Consider the following 19408-nt stretch of genomic DNA (forward strand, 5'->3'; position numbering starts at 1 on the left):
CGGTCCCTGTTAGCATGAAGGAGGTTGGGGGTTACATACAGAAACAGGTAGCATACCTGTCAGGTGAGACCCTTTTTGTAGACTTACACTACATAAGATCCTCCATCTGCCACTTTTTGATTGATTTGAATCTCTACTCTATCCTCTACAGAGTTTTTAAAATGACCCACTCTCCATATCACTTTCAAAGCATACCAAAAACATTAGAAAATCTGTGTTTTGAAAATTGCTCATATTTATCTTCGCAGGGGGTCGTGGGGAGGATTCAAGTGTCATCATCACCCTCCCAGAATGCTCTGCTTTTAGCGACATACCAGAGGAAGCACTAGCCAAAGTCTTCACATACCTCACTCTCATCCCTCGGTGCGTCCTCTTTCAGTTTACTTCTTCCTGTCTCTGTCTCTGTCTCTGTCTCTCTCTCTCTCTCTCTCTCTGCAGTGCACCAAAAACTCAGAGCTTGTATTCTGAGCACAGCTGGCCTTCACTGCCCCTCAGCTCACTGTCAGATGTCCTAGTGATGCCCTTTATGTCCCAACGTCTCTCTCCTAAGGGATGGAAAATGTTGATTAAGGGATTTTCCCTTGTTTCATTACGTTTTAAAAAGCAACAAACTCACGGATATTGTTGTAAAGCACATTTTAATGACATGTATGTGAAGCAGGAGTACACAGTAATCTACCTGCCCCTGACTGGTCATTCATTCTTATTTTCCTCATGATTGCAGAGAATGGCTTTACAACTGTACTCTATGGCTTCATTTTTCATGCAGAACAAGGCAACCAGGAGTAAAATTCATCGTCATCTTAGACCGAAGACTGGATACATGGGCCTCAATCAAAACTGCTCTTGCAAGGATAGCAGTGAGTTTCATGTTTCACTTTTATGATCAACATGACTGTATTGTGCTTAGTCAATACTCCTGCCAGACTGTTTTGACATTATAGCAAAGATTCATCACTGCTTTAGGGCTGCATCTCTGTGTCTACAGGCTACTGTTTTATGTATGAGTAGCTGTCCATGGTGCTGAAAACGTGATCGACACCCTGATTTACCTATAAGATCAAACTGTTATTTGTGCACACATTCAAAGGGGCTTCCCTCTCCGTGTTTAGCTAAATGTGACGTGAAGAGTAGCCTGGACATTTTGTCCTTACTTAATGTTCTATTGCATATTGCATAGACTACTGCTGCAAAAGCGTGAGTAAGCAAAAAGTGAGTGATGACGCGGGACGGTGAAGGGAGGACAGGATGAGGAGGAAGGGCGGGCGGGAGGGAAACATTGCAGTCCGCGCTGCCATCCTCCGCCTGAGAGGCAGCAGCAGCAGCAGCAGCAGCAGCGCTGCGGCTGTGGTCAGGCGGCTGGAGGGAGCTGCTGCATACCTTCAAGCCTGGCAGCGATTTCTATTGAACGGGCGGGAACTTAAATCATTCGAGATGTCGTCTAACACCATGACGGACTGTTTTTACCTGCGGGGAATCCCGAAGATCCGCCGGAGCCCGGTAAAGAGCAAGTTGACAAGTTGTTTTGTCCGTCTGAAGAGTTTAGGATGAAGTTTTTTGGGCGGGCAGGGGGAATGCGGCAGTGGCACCGGCTGGAGGGGTGCAGCACTGCGGTGCAGCGCGCCTCTGCTTTATCATGCAATTGGCTGTATATGAAACCTAATCAGACGAATGTTTGTGCTGGAATCAGAAGCTTGACATATCGACCAGGCTGGTCGAAACAGGACAAATGAATGTCAGAAGTTGCGTGACTTGCAGTTGCATGAATTGGTGACAGAAATGACGAGGTAGACAGGAGGGAATGTTGTTGCTGCATAGCTGTTATTGCATAATGGGGTGTAAATGTGCAAGATCTTGTCAAACGCTAAAATATGAGTATTTTAACTTCAGTGTTATGTTAGTAATATGGCTGACTCTTCTTATTGCACAGCATAAGCATGACGACAAATGATGGCCTCAAATGACCTGATGATGAAATAGCATATGACATGCAAATAAAAGGTGACTGAGCTCTAAATCCATTAAGCTGACAGTTATTGCTTGAGTGACAGAATACACTTGAAGTCTCTCATTTCAGATGTGGAGGATGTAGCTTGTAATGCTTTTTCCAAGGCTTTGATCTCTCCCTGTGCCAGTCTGCATAGAGGAGTTATTTTTGTGTGTGAAAATGCTGAACTTGTAAAAGCCACCAAGTTGCTTGTTTGCACTTTAACAAGCACAAATACAAAGTTTTCTGCTGAATCTTTCATATGCAGTATCATCAATTTGAGCCGCTCTTTTTTCCCCCTCTTCAAGGCTTCCTTTCCAGGGAACCTCCACCTGGTCTTGGTGCTTCGACCCACCAGCTTCTTCCACCGCACTGTTACCGACATTGGCTTTCGCTTCAGCCAAGAGGACTTCATGCTCAAGATGCCAGTAAGGCAGCTCCTCCTCAGTTACCAAACATGTCCCACTTCACTCAAAGGTACACACTGTTCTTGTTACAACCCTGATCTTCATATGTTGTGTGGTAGACACAGCCGAGAACATGTGTAGACACAAAAATCTCAATATAGTGGGATGTCCAGGGGTGTTTTGAATTAATTTGTGAAGTGTCAGTCGTTCAAATCTGATGGCTCTCATACCATTTCCAGCAGTTGTCACTATTCTGAACAACTGTCTGCACTTGTAAATGGTTCTAAAGAACCTTCATGATTTGCCTTAGTACCAAGTGTTCTCTGTGAGGTCTCAGGTTTCGTCTGCACCTTTAGGTGGTGATGCTGAGCTCTGTCACAGATCTGCTGCGCTACATTGATGAGAATCAGCTGACTTCAGAGTTTGGAGGGACGTTAGACTATTGTCACAGTGACTGGATTGTTTTAAGAACGGTAAGCTCAAATCAAGTCCAAAACATCACGCAATAAATTATATTATCCTACATTAGCATGTCCCTATATATCTAATTTCAATAGATAATTCTACATAGTGGTAGCATGTCAAAGGAAACGCACCTATGTCACAAACCCTATCTCCCTCCTTTACCCTTGATACAAATAGGTTTAAGTGCCTTTTTGCTTTCAGAAAACCTCTAAGGACTCAGTGTCTTCCAAACATTGAGCCACAGATTCTGTACTGTACTGTATTTTGTGTCCTTTTCTTCCACTACAGGCTATTGAAAGTTTTGCTGTGACGGTCAAAGACATTGCACAGATGCTTCAGGGCTTTGGATCTGAGCTGGCAGAGACAGAGCTGCCTGATGAGGGGAAAGCCATCGAGTATCTACTTGAATCTCACACTGACAAGTACAAGAAACTCAAAGTGAGAGTTACAAAATTTTCCTATGCGATGCATTCAATAAAGTACTTTTTGAAAGCTGTGCATTTCAGATGTGCATTATTTTCTGTTTGACAGGATGCAATCAGGTCGGTGTCAAAGGAGGGTCGTCATCTTCTATTAAGCCTGGAGACCTCTGGGAAGGAGGATGACTCCCAGTGGGATGTAAAGATGGACTGGGAGACAGTACAGAGGTGAACCAGCCTTTTCTTTTCTCCTTGTGAAATATCACCTCTTGGAGGAGCTATCAAAAAGCCTATTGGTTGAACTGACACTCTACCAGAAGTCAGACTGCAGTCCTTGTTTAAGAAATCTGACGTGTATTTTCATTGAGGGTTTTACATTGAAAGTGAATGGTATCTATGACAAAGTCCTTTTTCTTTTTAGGCTTCTTGCACAGCTCAGAGACATGGAGTCAGCCTTCGATGGCTTCTTTGAGAAGCATCACCTGAAACTCCATCAGTACCTGCAGTTGCTCAGATATGAGCAAAGCTTTCAGGAGGTAAGGATCCCATGTATTTGCTATGTGTCTCTGCTTTCTTGGCGTTAAGTCTGAATTTCTTTTCACACTCCCAAAAGGAGAACATCTTTTAGTTCTCTTGAGCTCAGTTTTAAAAGTGGACTGTAATACTACAACTAGTTTGTCTTGAAAATGTGTTGATTCTTTATACCTCGTGTCTTGTGTGTTATCTTTTAAGATGGAGTTGTGTCTGGAGCATCTGATGTCTCAGGAGAGGGAGCTTTCTGTATCTGTAGACTCTCTGGTCCAAACCGAGCAGGCTCTGAAAAGAATGGACTGTCTGGAATCAAATGCACAGGTCAGTGTTTCTCAAAAACACTGCCAATGTCTGCAGAAATAAACTTGTAGCCCAGGGACTGATGAGCTCAGTGATCACAGTGCATCTAAAATAGTATCCTTCCTTCCTTTATGTTATTTTCAGGATGTGATGGCTCGGGCTCAGATCATTATCCTTCATGGACACCAGCTATCAGCTGGTCATCACTACGCCATGGCCCTTATTATGCAGCGCTGCAACGAGCTTCGCCACTACTGTGATACACTCAATGCTGCTCTGAAGACCAAACACACCAGTCTTCTGCAAACACACCAGCTGCTGCTTTGCCTGGAACAGGTATTGAGACTAGTATATCTACTAGACCCCCCCACACACACACACATACGATCATAGTCATACTAATACATTAGACATTCTTTATGGTGATACAAGTCTGTCCTCCATCTTCAGGCCCTAACTTGGTGTGATGACGGAGCATACATGCTGGCCAATCAGCTGGTAGATAAGTTTCAATCTAAAGAGGGCGCCCAGGCTGCTTTAAAGGAAATTGAGAGGTTCCTGGATGGGGCGCCATCAATACTGAGCTCCGGACCTGATGTCCTGACCATCGAATATGAGGCAGTCATCACAGCTCAGCTGCAGGTCAGTGACGGCAACTCTCGCTTTTTTTTTAATGGAGGAGTGGGAGGAGGTAGAGCGTACAGTCTAACCCAGCATGGCTCTTCCATTCCTGTTCTTTTCCCACACATTTCTCTCTTTAAGTAACATGTGAAAAGCCCCAGTATGTTTTGTCCTTAACTTTACATCACCTCTTAAGCAGCCTGTTTATAAACATTGGTTGAAGTATAAAATATGACCTTTATGCCTTAATTTAGAGCTTATGTGTTCCTTGGTATCAATAACAAGATTGTAAATCAGAGTTGATCACCCCTCCTCTATGTCCTCCTCTCTCTTTTTTAAGGCTCAGATTGGGGAAACATTCGTGAAGCATGGCGCAGTGCAGCAGATGATCCAGAACCGACAGGCTTCTCTAAGGAAGCTGGCTGATAAACATGTGCGACCTGTCCAACTGGTGGCCCCCAGGCCAGAAAACCCACCACGCGCCAAGTCTCCACTCTTCTCCCCCAAACATGGTGCAGCATACACAGAGAGGCATACAAAGAAAACGCATTATCATACCTCTGAAGACAGAATCATTACAGAAACCGAGTTTTTTTTTTATGCTTGATTTATATAGACATCTTTTTTCAGCTGGGTGCCCAAGTTTGCTGCACAAAAAGCAGAATTTCTATATCTCCTTCACCCCCCTCCTCTGTTTCCCAGGCCCAGTATGGGGTCTTGTTTGGCCCTTATGGCCTGGCACCCACCCCTTTCCCCATTGCATCTTTCCTTTAGGCACTATGGTTGCATTTACACATCACAGGGTCCCACTGAGAAGGCCTAAGGTCTTCCTGAATGGGCTGTGAGCTTAGTAGACCACCTTTACAAACAAGCTGTAACAAGGGTAGGAGGTATAATCAGTCTTCAGGGAAACCCCTGACTGCTCTATTAGTCAGGATAGCTGCTATAGAACCATATGTGGTTCATATAGTGTACATTAATGAACCTTTCATCCTCCTCTGTGTCTCAAGGGAACTCTGCACAAAGATAACCCCATACAGTGGTACCCAATTAATCCTGTATGTGTTATCTTTGGTGTTTTTATGATTTCAGTGTATCTTTTGTGCATCCAAATTTGTCTCAATCATTACGCCTGTGACAGTAAAAGGATAAACATTCCTTTTTTCTCACAAATCATGTCTTTAAGGTTTTGATCTCATGATTTGAAGCCGAACTAATAAAAGAAATAACAAGAAAGAGAATGAAAGTGATTATTAACCCCTTTGAGGCCCTCCTTGATTCTACCATTTAAAAGAGGAGATGAAGGGGAAAATGGTTAGCTTTGATTCATTTCATCTAGTACATGCATACACACATATGTGCATGCACACCCATGTATGTGCACCACTGATGAATCCATCATAGCACATGCAAGGGCATACAACTCAGTGTAGGTTGGACTATCATGTGAGGCTTCAGCTGCTGGGATCAAAAGGACACTGACAGTCGTGCCAAACACTGCTTCAGATCTGCTCATACTGGTTCCACGCTGCACCTTTATAGCAGGAAACCCATCATCATTGATTACCTTTAATGTCAGTCAAAGCTGGTTGATGATTTTTACAGAACAAAAAAGGTCATGCACAGGGCAAGCTGATCCCTTTGAGGCCATAAAGTTACACCTCTGTAATCACAGTCATAAAATAATGATTTCTGAATTAATGCAGATGCTTAAATGAGACATCTCCTCAGTATTCATCATCAGACCATATGGATATAGATATAGGTGTGAACTACACTCTTGTACTTAAAAATTCTGCTTCTACAGCTACTGATTATCTCATTTTTTCAGGTGATGGTTTGAAGTTCACGTTTGACATTTCTCTGCCTGGGAAGAGAGCATCTCGAAAGAGCCCTAATACTAGAAAAGTAAGGAAAAAGTGAATTTTTTTTTAGTTTGGTCGTTAGTTTCCTTTCATTATTACAGCTCTATTGTAAAAAAATTTAAAATTGAATGAAATTCACAATATTTATATACATACTATATACTTGTTTACTACATTACTCTTTCTGCTTGGTCTAATCACTTCTTTATGTTTGTAATATTATAGGTACAGTATAGACCAGGGGTTCCCAAAGTGTGGGTTGGGACCCCCTGGGGCGTCGCGACACACAAATGGGGGGTCGTGAGATGTCTTTCAGAATATATATATTTTTTTTATGATCTAAAATTAGTACATTTTACCCATGATAGTAAAAAATATTGGCAAAAATATTAGCTAAACTTATAATAAAACCATGAAAATTGTAAAATGTAATGAGTTTTCTGCCTTTCTTTTTGCCTGATGACTGAAGTTTAGGGTTAGTGAATAGTTAAATATTAAAAGCATCAGTAGCAGTAGGTTAATTCATAACAGCACAGGAAACAAACACATGCTCAGATAGGTAGGCAAATTTTCTGCAGACCAGCTAAATGAAGCCACATTAAATCAGTTTGAGGGACAGTGGGGGTCGCGAGTCTTTGGCACCTATATTTTGGGGGTCGCTGGCTGAAAAGTTTGGGAACCCCTGGTATAGACCATACCATGATGAGTTAATTTGAATGTTATTTGGCTCTCAAAATAATTTAATGATTGATTACCAGTATATTAGCTTTCCTCTACTGACTAGATGAGTGAGTGTTGTCTATCTGCTGTGCATTCAGATAGAGGTCATGCACGACTACCAGGAGAGCCGGAGCTGTGTGTCGTACAGTCTGGAGGGTGAGGACAGCCCGGATCTCTTGAAACGGTGAGGAGGTGGTGGAGTAGGAGGAGGAGGATGCTTCTGTCTGTTCTCAGTGCTGCTCTTGATGCTGTTTACTTTGTGATTCTCTTTGTTCAGTGCTAATGATGCCCTCTGGCTCCTGCTCTGTCTCCTTCTCTGTATGTGTCTGTGTTTGTGCCACAGTCATGTGATGAGGGAGCTCATAGAGACGGAGAGAATCTATGTGGAAGAGCTGCTGTCAGTTTTGCTGGTGAGGGAAAATAAACGTGTTTATCCTTTATTTTCATCATGATACAAAAAAGAAAAATAAATTTTGGCCATATTTACACTGCAACCATTTGTTTAGACATAATGCTCAGGGTGTGGAGATTAAATGCTGTTTTTGAAGATGTTCCTCTGAGTTTTAGGTTTTTAGTTGTATAGGTAAGAGATAGTGAACAGGTTGATATAGCAGGGGAACCCCAACAAGTTGAGACTAGACCCCCCTGTTTGTGTTGCAGTACTGCTCATCTTATAGAGGTTCTAATTAGCTGTGTCAGTTATGTTAACTGTTGACTTCATGCACTTTCCCAGATTTTGTAGATTACTCTGTAGTAGCCTCTAGTGTTTGTGACTTTAACCACTCATGTCTTGGTTTTCTAACAAACATGTCAAATTCAGCAGACTTTTTCTGTGCATTGATATGATTACTGTTTGTCTCTAGAGCCTGTGATGAGAGCTGCATCCTTATTATGGGTGTGTACTTCATGAGAGCAGCCCAAAGACAGTTGTCATCAACTGTTGATTTGTGAAATCCTATGAGAATTAAATACTTAATTCAGCAGTGTAATAAATGTAGGGTAACTGATAGTCGTTGTCCATTACTTTTGTTAACCGAAAATTAATGTTAGCTTTTGGCTTTTTTTTTTTTAATGCTTTTAGCTGCATACTGTAAAATTGCTAATGCCACTGTTTGGTCAATTAACATAACACATCAAGAAAGCCTTGAACTCCTAGCTATCATAGCGCTAGCTTGGAAAAATTGCTGGTTAATGTACACTATCTGTTATTATGTTAGCTAGGAAGTGTCTGGAAGCTACTGCAGCTGGTTTGTTTTACAGAAAATACAGGAAAGCCTCAAATTCTTTACTTACAGAAGAGGATTAGGGCCACTGAAAAAAAATAACAATTAAGGTCCGATATACTTTTTTATGTTTTTGGTCTGAGAAAAAAGTAAGAATTCTGACTTTAATCTCAGAATTCTGACTTTTTTCTTGGACCTTAATTTTTTTTTTTCAGTGGCCCTAATTCTCTTTCGTACTTCCTAACATGCTGTTAGCTTGAAACAAACTACTTGATAAAATGTATATCTTAACATGAGTTTAGCTATTACAATGCTAGCTAGGAACTGCCTGAAAACTGATATCACCGTTTTGTACTTTTATATATTATAGGAAATGCTTGAATTACTAGCCGACAAATTGTTAGCTTGAAATAAATTACTTGTTTATGAACATACTAGCCAATGTCATTTTAGCTTATCATAATGTTATCATGGCTTTGCTTGAATGCTAGCCTAGCTGTTGTCTAAAAGTAGCAATTGTGTTATAAATTCAAATGATTTCCCCCCAGATATTCTCTTCTAATTGTCTTTTCAGAAGCTCATTAATGAAGTAGAGATAAAATAATGATTGTCAGGTTTTTTGTATTACTTCAAATCTTTAAAACAGCAGTCGCATATCATAAAAGCATTTGACCTTCACACCCTGATCTATATTGGAGAAAAATGGCTGTTTTGTGAATATTGTGAATTCAACTGTTTGTACACCGTAATATTGCAATTGTTTATATTAATCTAAGTTATATTACACTTGTACAAACCATACAATATATATTTTCGTGTGATATGTTTATTAAACATCCCAGGGCTACAGGGCTGAGATGGACAACCCAGCTCTGTCAGGGCTCTTGCCTCCGATCCTGCGCAGCAAGAGGGACATCCTGTTTGGAAACATGCCTGAGATTTACAACTTTCACAGCAGGCAAGTGATGTATGACTCACATCACACAGTGACCTGTTTGTAATACCAAGACAAGCATGCATGTAATTTGTCATCAGGAGAGAAAAATGGCTCCAATATATGCTGACTGTGTTTGGGTATTAAACCAGTTTACAACCCAACAGACTTAGAGGGTCATACTTTCTTTATGAGTGATAGCTGCTGTAAACATTTCAATATAACTCGTGTTTATTTATAATAAATCTCCAGAAGGAACATATGTCTATTTGGTGGTGTTTCTCACTGTTGGTATTTATTCTTTGCCTACTGGGTGTGCCTTCCTGCTGAGGTCCATATGGCTCTTTTTGTTGACTGGTTTGTAGAGCCAGATATACCATCCTTGCTTGAAATAGAGTGTGGTGTTAAGAGACATTATTCTTCCGTGTGATATTATGCCAGTGTCTCAACCCAGCAATTAAAGGGAAAGGAAAGCAACATAAAACTTAATGGATTAGGTATAATTAGTGTTTGTTGCACAAATTAGTCATATGTCATAGGACAGCCTACCTGTCTTTAAGATAATTAAAAACATATAAAAGCTCAACTAGCTGACCTGCCCTACACTTTGGGTCAATGGAAAAGAACCAGCCATTATATTTAAATGTGTAGGGTGTGAATTAAGATGCTGTTTTCTCACTCATTCTGTTCAGCTTTTTGAGATCTAATTCCTGGTCTCTAAACTTTCTGGTAATCTAGGGTTTTCCTTCAGGACCTTGAGGGATGCCTGGAGGCTCCTGAAGGCGTGGGAGCTTGTTTTTTGCAGCGGGTGAGATGATATAAATGTTTATGCTATTCAGCTACTCAGTATTTGGACCATTTGTACGTAATTTGCTTCATTACTTATGAACAGAATTTTCTTTGCTGTCTCCTCAGAAAGAGAGTTTCCAGATGTATGAGAGCTACTGTCAGAATAAACCTCGCTCTGAGGCTCTGTGGAGACAGTTTTCAGACTGTGCCTTCTTTCAGGTCAGCTGTGGAAAGATTATATTCCTTATAGTAGTTGCATAAATAGATACCTACTTCCTGTTGTTTAAATATTTGGTCATGAAACTAAGTTAAAACTACTGCCCATTCAATTTTATAGTTAAAAGCAGTGATATAGCATTGATAAATACAACATTAACTGTGTTTGATTCAACCTCCTGCAGGAGTGTCAAAAAAAGCTGGAGCACAAACTGGCCCTGGATTCCTACCTGTTGAAACCAGTCCAACGCCTCACTAAATACCAGCTGCTGCTTAAGGTTAGACACAAACATACACACAGAGTCGGTCCCATACTTTTGTATTTGTTTTTTTCAATGATACTAGTCTTGGATGCACACAGTGATATTCCAGCCAGCCAGCCAGAGCTTTGTTAGAAGGAAATCAAAAGCAGCAAATGGACACAGTTATTAAAAACATATGAAGCTGAAACAAAATGTTTTAACATTCTGTCACAAAAAAAACACCAAATAAAGTTTAAGTAAGTTTTATTTCTATATCTGTTATACAGAAAAAAATAGCATCCCTCAATACATTTTAACTCAGACTACAGCAACTATTGACTAGAATTATGTCCATGTACAGGAACAGATTAAAAATACCTGTATGTCATTTGATTCAAGCTCGACCTCAAGCTGTTTTGTCCTTTTATTTTTTGTGCTCAGGAACTACTGAAATACAGTTCAGACTGTGAGGGGACTTCTGAGCTGCAGGGGGCGCTGACAGCAATGCTGGACCTGCTTAAATCCGTGAATGACTCCATGCATCAGATTGCCATCACAGGATATGAGGTGAAACAAAAGCTGCTTCGATTTGTATTTGGTGATGAGAACTTAATATCCTGAAAGCTACATTACTTGAAATAAATTAGTTTTGACATACTGCACATTTAACAGTTAGTATACTTAGGTTAGAAGCTTGAAAAATAACTCCTCTCTGTTGTTTGCAGGGTGACATTTGTGAGCTGGGCCGTGTGTTGATGCAGGGCTCCTTCAGTGTGTGGATCAGCCATAAGAAAGGTCCCACGCGCATGAAGGAACTGACACGTTTCAAGCCGATGCAGAGACACCTCTTCCTCTACGAGAGAGCTCTGCTCCTCTGCAAGCGGAGGGAGGAGCACGGAGACGGCTGCGATAAGACTCCCTCGTACAGCTTCAAGAACTGTCTAAAGGTTGGTATGTGTCTCTGAGGAGGACACCAGTTTAACAGTGGTTAATATGTGTTAACTTTATCATACAATATGCTTATTCATAGATTACTCTTTGCTAATATGTAAGCATAATAGTACTTACACTCTATGAAGTTTCCTTACAGTATACCATACTTTGGAAGAATCTTCTTCAATGCAATGCTTTGTCTTTGGTAGACATGAAAATTACTTTTATTCAACTTTAGATGTTTTTAAATCATGATGAGTTCAAATACTTAATTAGCTCAATACAGAGTGAATCACTGGATGGTTATTATGTAGGCAACAGAGAATGAGTTTTTATTTTGAACAAAGCATTTGCAGAGTTAAGAAATTAAAATGCTTTGGATAAATGCTGAGGTGGATTTACTACCTGTCATTTTTCAAAAAAGATTAATTCATCTTTTTATTTATCCTTCTATGAGGCTGTGACAGTAAGTCATAAAGTAAATGATCTATTGGAGTTACATGTCTGATGCCTTCTCATACAAGTTAGTTTCCCAGCTGGCCACAGGACCAGCTCTGCTCCTAACACTTCTTTTGTTGTATGTGTCGATGCCTGAGTTGTATCACAGCTGGCGTGTCACCTCCACCAGCTGTTGCTGTTGCTCTTGATATATTATTGAGGATGCGGGGAGGAAGCAGTCACACAGTGGAGGAGTGTGTGGCGGTGTGTGTGAATGTTTGCATTCTGACAGGACAGATGTGTTACATGATGTAAGTCTGATGCATGATGTGCTGCCTGTCCTAATGCTTTGTGTGTGTCGATGTAAACAATGCATGTCTCTTGGCAGATGACTGCTGTGGGGATCACAGAGAATGTCAAGGGAGATGTGAAAAAGTTTGAGATCTGGTACAGTGGCAGGGAGGAGGTGTATGTGGTTCAGGTAAGAGGTCTCAACAAGTTAAGTGCCAGCTTTTTATGCGGTGTGAAGGCATTAACTTAATAATTCATCGATTTCTTAATTCTGCTGCAGTGATTAGTTTTCTGGAAAAACAACATCTGGCAACAATTTTAAGAGTGAATCCTGCTTGATGTTTTTAGAGCAAATATATAACGATTAAAATGTATTATTTGTGCATATTTCATTGTTGTCTTTGTCTGTTTCATGATAATGGAATAACTTAAGATCTCGGGTTGATGATCAGAAGAAACAAGACATTTTTAAATATCACTTATAATTTGGGGGAATTGAAACCAGCATGCTTAATATCTTTTTGATGTACGACAACATTATTTATTAAGAAAGATCAATGTATAAACCTAAAATGAGGCCTATAAAAATAAATGTCAGAGTTGGAGATATATGTAAATACATATCCAGAATGCTGTTCGCCGCTGACTCTCTGTTGTAATGTTTCTGTCATCTCACAGGCTCCCACAGTGGAAGTGAAGATGGCCTGGCTCAATGAGCTCCGCAGGATCCTGACCAACCAGCAGAAACTGCTAAGAGGTCTGTGAACAATTCCAGTTAATAAAGGACAGATAATCTCAGTGCAAAGTCCCCTCGCTAGATTCAAAGCTTCTTGCAGCCCCTGAGAGCTAGAGATGTGCTTCAAAGCTGTGAAACTTGTTAGCCGAGGGTTTGTGCTTTGATTCTCTTCTTCACACTGTACACTGTCTCCAAAAGAAGTTTGAAATACTGGGCGACAACTGTGTTTCATAAGGAGAACTATTCAATGTATATAAACTCATACAATCTGTCATTCCCACCTTGACAGTTGGTGAGAATTTGGGCTGGTGACTTTTTTTTTGGAGCCGGAGTCTGTGCAGTAGATATTAGCTGGTGGAGCCTGATATTTACATCTTTTCCTTTCCACTAGCTAGAAAATACTTTTATCCATTCAAACTTAATTTCACATCAAAATGAACACTTTGACATAAAACAGCATACACAACCTAAATAATGGAATAATGACTGACATTTTTTTTTTTAAATGTATCTGACGTTATTTAATTTTATAATTCACTGCTTGTCCCATCTGTTAACATGGAGGAGGCAGGCTTTATGGCTTTTACATGAGCCAGCCAGCACTGGGAACTTTAACATTTTGGCTTCACTTTGGGACCTGTCATGTTGTCCCTTTTAAAGTTTTCCTCATTAAAATCTGACGTTATTTAATTTTATAGTTCTATAGTTTTATAGAATTTTATAGTTCAACCCATGCCCCATCTGTTAACATGGAGGAGGCAGGCTTTATAGCTTTTACTGGAGCCAGCCAAGACTGGGAACTTTAAAATTTTGGCTTCACTTTGGGAGCTGTCATGTCATCCCTATTTTAATGAGGAAAACATTAAAAGAGACAAAACATATAAATTTGACAGTTATGATGCGCTCATTCATTTATACTCATTTCTGTATGCCCACATAAAAGTATTGAAATAAAAAAAATCTTTCTACCCTCTTTTCTTCTCCCAGATGAAGCGTATCACGGCCAAATGGGTGGACACATGCAGCTCTCTCCCTCCCTCTCAGAGAGGTCAGTGTCTGTGGTTGTTTACAGTGTTTACAGTGTTTACAGTAGTCTTAGGCGCATGACTGTAGGCTATAGTTGCAAACTTGTACAAACACACAACTAAAACACATGCAGCTACAGCACTACTATCTGCATTTGCTGAGTTTTCATATCTAATCACAACTTGAATGAATGTGGTGATATCATCTCATGTTGCTGTGGTAGCAGCTTTGTGTGTAGCGTAGCGGTGTGTGAGTACGGGTGCAGGCCCCATTTCCTCCACTGCTGTCTGGTTGCCTATCCCCACTCCTCCCATCCCCCCCTATACCTGCAGGGGCATGCGGCCGTCCAGAGGGGTTCCCAGGGGCTGTCTGCCGGGGCTAGACTTTGTCTCGCTGTCAGCTGATGTCTTTCTGTGTCTGCGTTCCCGGAGCCCTCGTCCCAGAAGCCCCCGGCAACGGCCCCGACCGCGCCCCCGCCACCGCCCCCAGCGCCACTGATGCTCAGCCCTAACGCTCAGTGGTAAACTCAGTCTGGCTCACCTCGCCCTGGCATGACACATCCAGCCCAGCTTGGGGACTTAAAATCCTCAGGGCTGCTGTGTTTGCATACTGATTGTCACCTGCACAGTTTGAAGCCTCCATTCTGGTTCATAACTGACCCCTCACTCCCCTGCAGCATTGATGGACCTGTATCATAGTGACTCCCTCATTGGATTTCTAACATGGTTTCTAAAAACTCCTCTTATTTCTGCATCTCAGATTTGCTATTTTGCATGTAATGCAAAGGGCAAAAAACATCTCATGAATTTTCTTAATTTCCTCATGACAGCTGATTTGTTTTAAAGATGGGGCTCGTTTTTGGAGATCTGTAGAATTAATTTTCCAAAATCTTTCTTACAAATCATCCCAAAACTGAAAGACCAAATGTCAAAATTTGGATCTTGATAAACCGAGACCAGATCTAACCTGACATGCAAACCCTGTGTGAACATCAGTACTTTCCACTTTGGCAGAGGAGCTTGCTCATGGCTGCTCCTCGTTCTGTCTTGCTGTCTGGCTGGTGCCTGAGTAATCATGGCTGTGTGAGAAACAACAGGACAGAGTTGTTCTTTGCCACTGATCTGGGGTTAGTGTAACTGTTAGAAGCGTAGCTCAGATGAAGAGCTGACCCTTGATCGTGTGGCTGAGGATAAAATCTATCCTGAGTGTGTCTGTTGCTAACTGTATTCACCATTTATTAAAGATTGTTTTGTTTTGTTCTCCCAAGCAAGCAGCAGAGGGCATCGGTGAGCTCAGAGGACACTGAGTCCGGGAGGAGCAGTCCAGACCCCCAGCCTCACTCCCCTAAACACCAGCACAACCGAAGGAGTGAGTGAATCATCTCCACACACATTTATTTATAAAATCAAGTAGATACTTAGTAACTAAATCACAGAACATGTTATTGGAATCAATGCAAAACACGCTTGCTTTGTACAGTATTGTACTGCTGCTGGTTGCCTTCATAATCTTAAACTGATAAAGACATTTGACTTTTCACCCCTCAGCAGTTCAGGTGTACTTTGACCTGAAGAGCCAGGTACATCGAGGAATTTGGGGGAGAAAGGTCCAACTACTGAGATTAGCTTTTGATTCTACGTTCTTGTTAATTTCCCAGTAAGTGACAAAGGGGTCGTTACAATGATATAGTTACTAAGTATCTACTGTGCCTTTAAGTGTGTAGAGTGTGGATAATGCATCCATCAATACCTTTAACAGCCTAAGTAATGTGCTCTGTTTGTGTTTTTGTACCCCAGGCTGGCCCGGAGCGCCACACTCAGTAGACATCTGCGAGGGCCTGGAGGAGTGGTCTGGAGGTCAGGACGCCTTCCACCCATCTGACACAGAGGACGAGGTTTTGGTGTCACTGGTGAGTCTCATTTTAGTCACATTGGATACCATGCACTACTTCACACCATAGACAGGCTTTCTTAGACCTTCGTGTGACATGTCTCTGCCCTATTGTTAGCTGAAAATTAAATTAAATTCAAAACCTTTATTTATTCTCGAAAAGACATTGAGGTTTCCCTCATTTCCAATGTTGTTGAGATCACAGGCACATTAGAAACAGCAAACACACACAATCATTCACAAAATAATATATTAATTAAAACACATACAATTTGAGACACAGTGGTCCAAGATCCAAGTCTTAAATTCTGCAAAAGAGGGAATGGATGTCAGCTTTTAAGTCTGTTGGAGGGTATTCCATGATTTAGGGGCATCAATGGAAAATGCTGATCGACTCAGTTCAGTGTTTACTCAAGGGACTTTCAGAATGAGCAAGGAACAGATATCTGCTGGTGTCTGCAGCCGTCATCACAGCAAGGAGTCTTTTCAATCAAACCAGTACTCCACAAAGTTTATATAGTTAAAAGGGTTTTGAATGCATGATTGTGACATAACAGGGAAAAAAGATTTGAAAACTGGTGCCACTAGACCAGCCTCCGTCACTTTGTATTTACTGCAGCAAAGAAGTTGCTAGTGTAATTAAGCACTATCTTCTGGGTATAGTTTATAGCAGAGGTTCCCAAACTTTTCAGCCCCCGACCCCCAAAATATAGGTGCCAAAGACTCATGACCCCCACTGTCCCTCAAAGTTATTTAATGTGGCTTCATTTAGCTGGCCTGCAGAAAATGAGCCTACCTATATGAGCATGTAGCTGTGTTTCCTGTGCCTTTATGAATTAACCTACTGCTACTGATGCTTTTAATAATCAACTGTTCACTAACCCTAAACTTAGGGATCACCTGGCAAAAAAGAAAGGCAGAAAACTCATTACAATTTCTATTTTCAAGGTTTTATTTCAAGTTTAGCTAGTACTTTTGTTGATATTTTTACTATAATAGGTAAAATGGATCTTCATTTTATACTGGCATGTTGGTTGTATTGGACACAGCTTACTTTTAGATAACAAAAAGGTATTAAACGCTTTCAGCAGGCAAGAATATCTGACATATTCCTTCATTTAAATTACTGCGAAATGAGTCCTTGCGTGCATTCATTACACCTATATTAATGAAACTATTTTTTATTTACCTCAGCATAGTAGTTAAAGCTAGATGATTGTAAACACTATGCTTTCTGTCAGCTGCTGTACTACTGTTTATTTCTCAGGTGGATGTTTTAGAGTGAAGTTAAAATGAAGAATCAGTATTTATTTGCTATCTTTGCACGTTAACCTCAGATTAGTTTCTCTGTTTTTATCAGGAGGTTCTTTAGAAACATGTCTGAAGTGGTATTTTTTTAAGTCTTAGCTATCAAAAAAAACCTTACCTGACTTTGCTCTTGACTGTGTGTCTTCTGTGTTAGTCTCCGGGCAGGTACAGGGTTTTGGCTGACTGCCTTCAAAATGGACCAGACAGCATCCCCATCAAATGTGGAGACGTCATCCAACTGCAGTGTGAAGACAACAGGGGGCGCTGGTGAGTTTTCACCAACTTGGACACACACGCTAAGCTGCTCAATGTAAAGCAGAACCTGGTTACAAGGTGAATTATCAAACATTTTTCCAGGTTTGTGAAAAATCTGAGTCGGCGTCAGGAGGGCTTCATGGCAGCTGCCAGCCTGCAGCAGATTTTAGCAGATTACAGTCGTGGACACAACTCGAGACTGGCGGGTAAGAGAAAGAAACAGACTCCTGAAATCACAACATGTTGTTGACCCTTACTGTTTCGTTACCTTGATTCTGTTTTTTAAATTCTGTATATATTTTCTTTCAGATCCAGGGACACGAAAGGCAAGGAAGCTCAGCTCCCCGTAAAAAAGGAACTACAGGATATGTCAGATTTTGACCTGTGGACAGTGACCAGACAGAAGGATTCAATTGAGCCATAGTTGTCCAACCTCTCACTCTGTGTTGTTGCCTGATCTCTTTGGCACATTTCAATCAATGAAGAGAAAAGTATGGATTCCACAGACCTGACTTTCCTTCAGGGTTTTGACTGTTGATCATCTGGGCCAGTGTTCCCTCAGAGCAAATATATAAAGGAACAGGAACTGTACATTCTCATCAGACAATCAACAGCCCATCCTTGGATCCTTATCTCGACCCTCTATTCTGAGTGGTGATGAGTCTTTTTGTCTTTTTCTGGCACTACATCTGCAACACAAACACAGTGTCAGAACGTGAGGTCTCTGCTGCGGCAGCAGGTCCTTTCACAATCCGTGGACATTTTTTTCAACCCCTGTCTCAATCCAGCTACATTATAACTCTGAGTGTGTAGTCCTGTTTGTGTCAGTGCGTGCTTTATGGACGGTAACCCAGGATTTGCCTGATACATTTCTTAAAGCCCAGTCTTTTGTACATATAATTGTCATTTTTAACATTAACGGTACCTCAGTGTTTCATCTTTGTGTGGCGAGTTGACATTTTCCATTGAAGGAATTCATTGTATTTTTTCTTAAATGTCATACCTTAAGGCACCTTTCCTTCTGTAGACAATGTAGGAGTTAAAATGCCAAAATGTGCCATGCCATAATGCCTTTTTTATTCCTGCTCTTTTGGAATCTCTGTTTGCAAAATCAAATACTCTGTTACTGCTTCAACGTGACCTCACAAATACCAAACTGGCACTTTAATAAGGTGGACGGACAATAGACTCAAATCCACCTATTGTGTACTGAATGTGTGCTTTGCTTGCCGCTTTACCTCTCTCTCTGTATATTTTTTCTTATTCATGCTGTCTTTTCCTATGTTTATTGATTTTATGACATGTTAGCGAGGCAGGGGAGACATACCCCCCTGCATGCAGGCAGCCGTTGTCATGTCACTGATGCTAATGTAAGACACGGGCGGACATGGTGAAGATTGACGGCAGTGAATTCCTCTGTGGGTGCCGTAGATGAATTTAGGCTCTTGCCACCGAGCACCAAAAACTCTCATCCTCCTGGATCTTTTGGGAACCCACTGTCAGTCAAAGCGGAAGAAAAGGGAGAGTGAGGCAGAGCAAAAGAAAGAGAGCGAGCTGTGTGTACCCCTCTGTTGCTGAGGCAGATTGTTTCCTCCTCACCATTACAGCCCAGTTTATCCTGGGTTCCCCATTAAAAGGGATCATACAGTTAACATGAGATATAGCCTCAGTGTTGAACGCTTAATTAAATATTGATTGCAGACTTATATGAATTTACCACATTAGATTGAGGCCCCAGTCAGAGGGCTGCCTTTGATACGCTGTTTGATATGGAAATGAGTTTAGAAAGCAGCAGGGGCTGCTGTGCACTAC

The 19408-nt window shown here is 41.2% G+C and overlaps 1 protein-coding gene across 4 annotated transcripts; it reads left to right on the forward strand.

The window, feature by feature from the left end:
• On the forward strand, positions 1-19253 carry mcf2a (MCF.2 cell line derived transforming sequence a). 4 transcript variants are annotated; one of them, XM_034689191.1, is made up of 29 exons: positions 1-63; positions 249-363; positions 770-860; positions 2296-2415; positions 2751-2867; positions 3148-3297; positions 3391-3506; positions 3700-3814; positions 4011-4130; positions 4254-4445; positions 4560-4751; positions 5071-5242; positions 6562-6638; positions 7414-7499; positions 7659-7725; positions 9381-9496; positions 10211-10280; positions 10388-10480; positions 10663-10755; positions 11161-11286; positions 11445-11666; positions 12479-12571; positions 13060-13138; positions 14105-14165; positions 15411-15511; positions 15940-16052; positions 17496-17608; positions 17699-17802; positions 17906-19253. In XM_034689191.1, the coding sequence occupies exons 1-29, from the start codon at positions 15-17 to the stop codon at positions 17944-17946; spliced, it is 3204 nt and encodes a 1067-aa protein (XP_034545082.1). In that variant the 5' UTR covers positions 1-14; the 3' UTR covers positions 17947-19253. The 4 variants fall into 4 exon arrangements, 3 of the variants coding, with proteins under 3 accessions (XP_034545082.1, XP_034545085.1, XP_034545083.1); XR_004632022.1 differs by lacking the exons at positions 1-63; positions 249-363; positions 770-860 and adding exons at positions 1284-1500; positions 15691-15799 and having other exon boundaries at positions 2296-2464; XM_034689194.1 differs by lacking the exons at positions 1-63; positions 249-363; positions 770-860 and adding an exon at positions 1282-1500 and having other exon boundaries at positions 2296-2464.
• The last annotated feature ends 155 nt before the right edge of the window (positions 19254-19408 follow it).

This window comes from Notolabrus celidotus, chromosome 8 (genome assembly GCF_009762535.1).
Source record: "Notolabrus celidotus isolate fNotCel1 chromosome 8, fNotCel1.pri, whole genome shotgun sequence".
Lineage (NCBI taxonomy): Eukaryota > Metazoa > Chordata > Actinopteri > Labriformes > Labridae > Notolabrus > Notolabrus celidotus.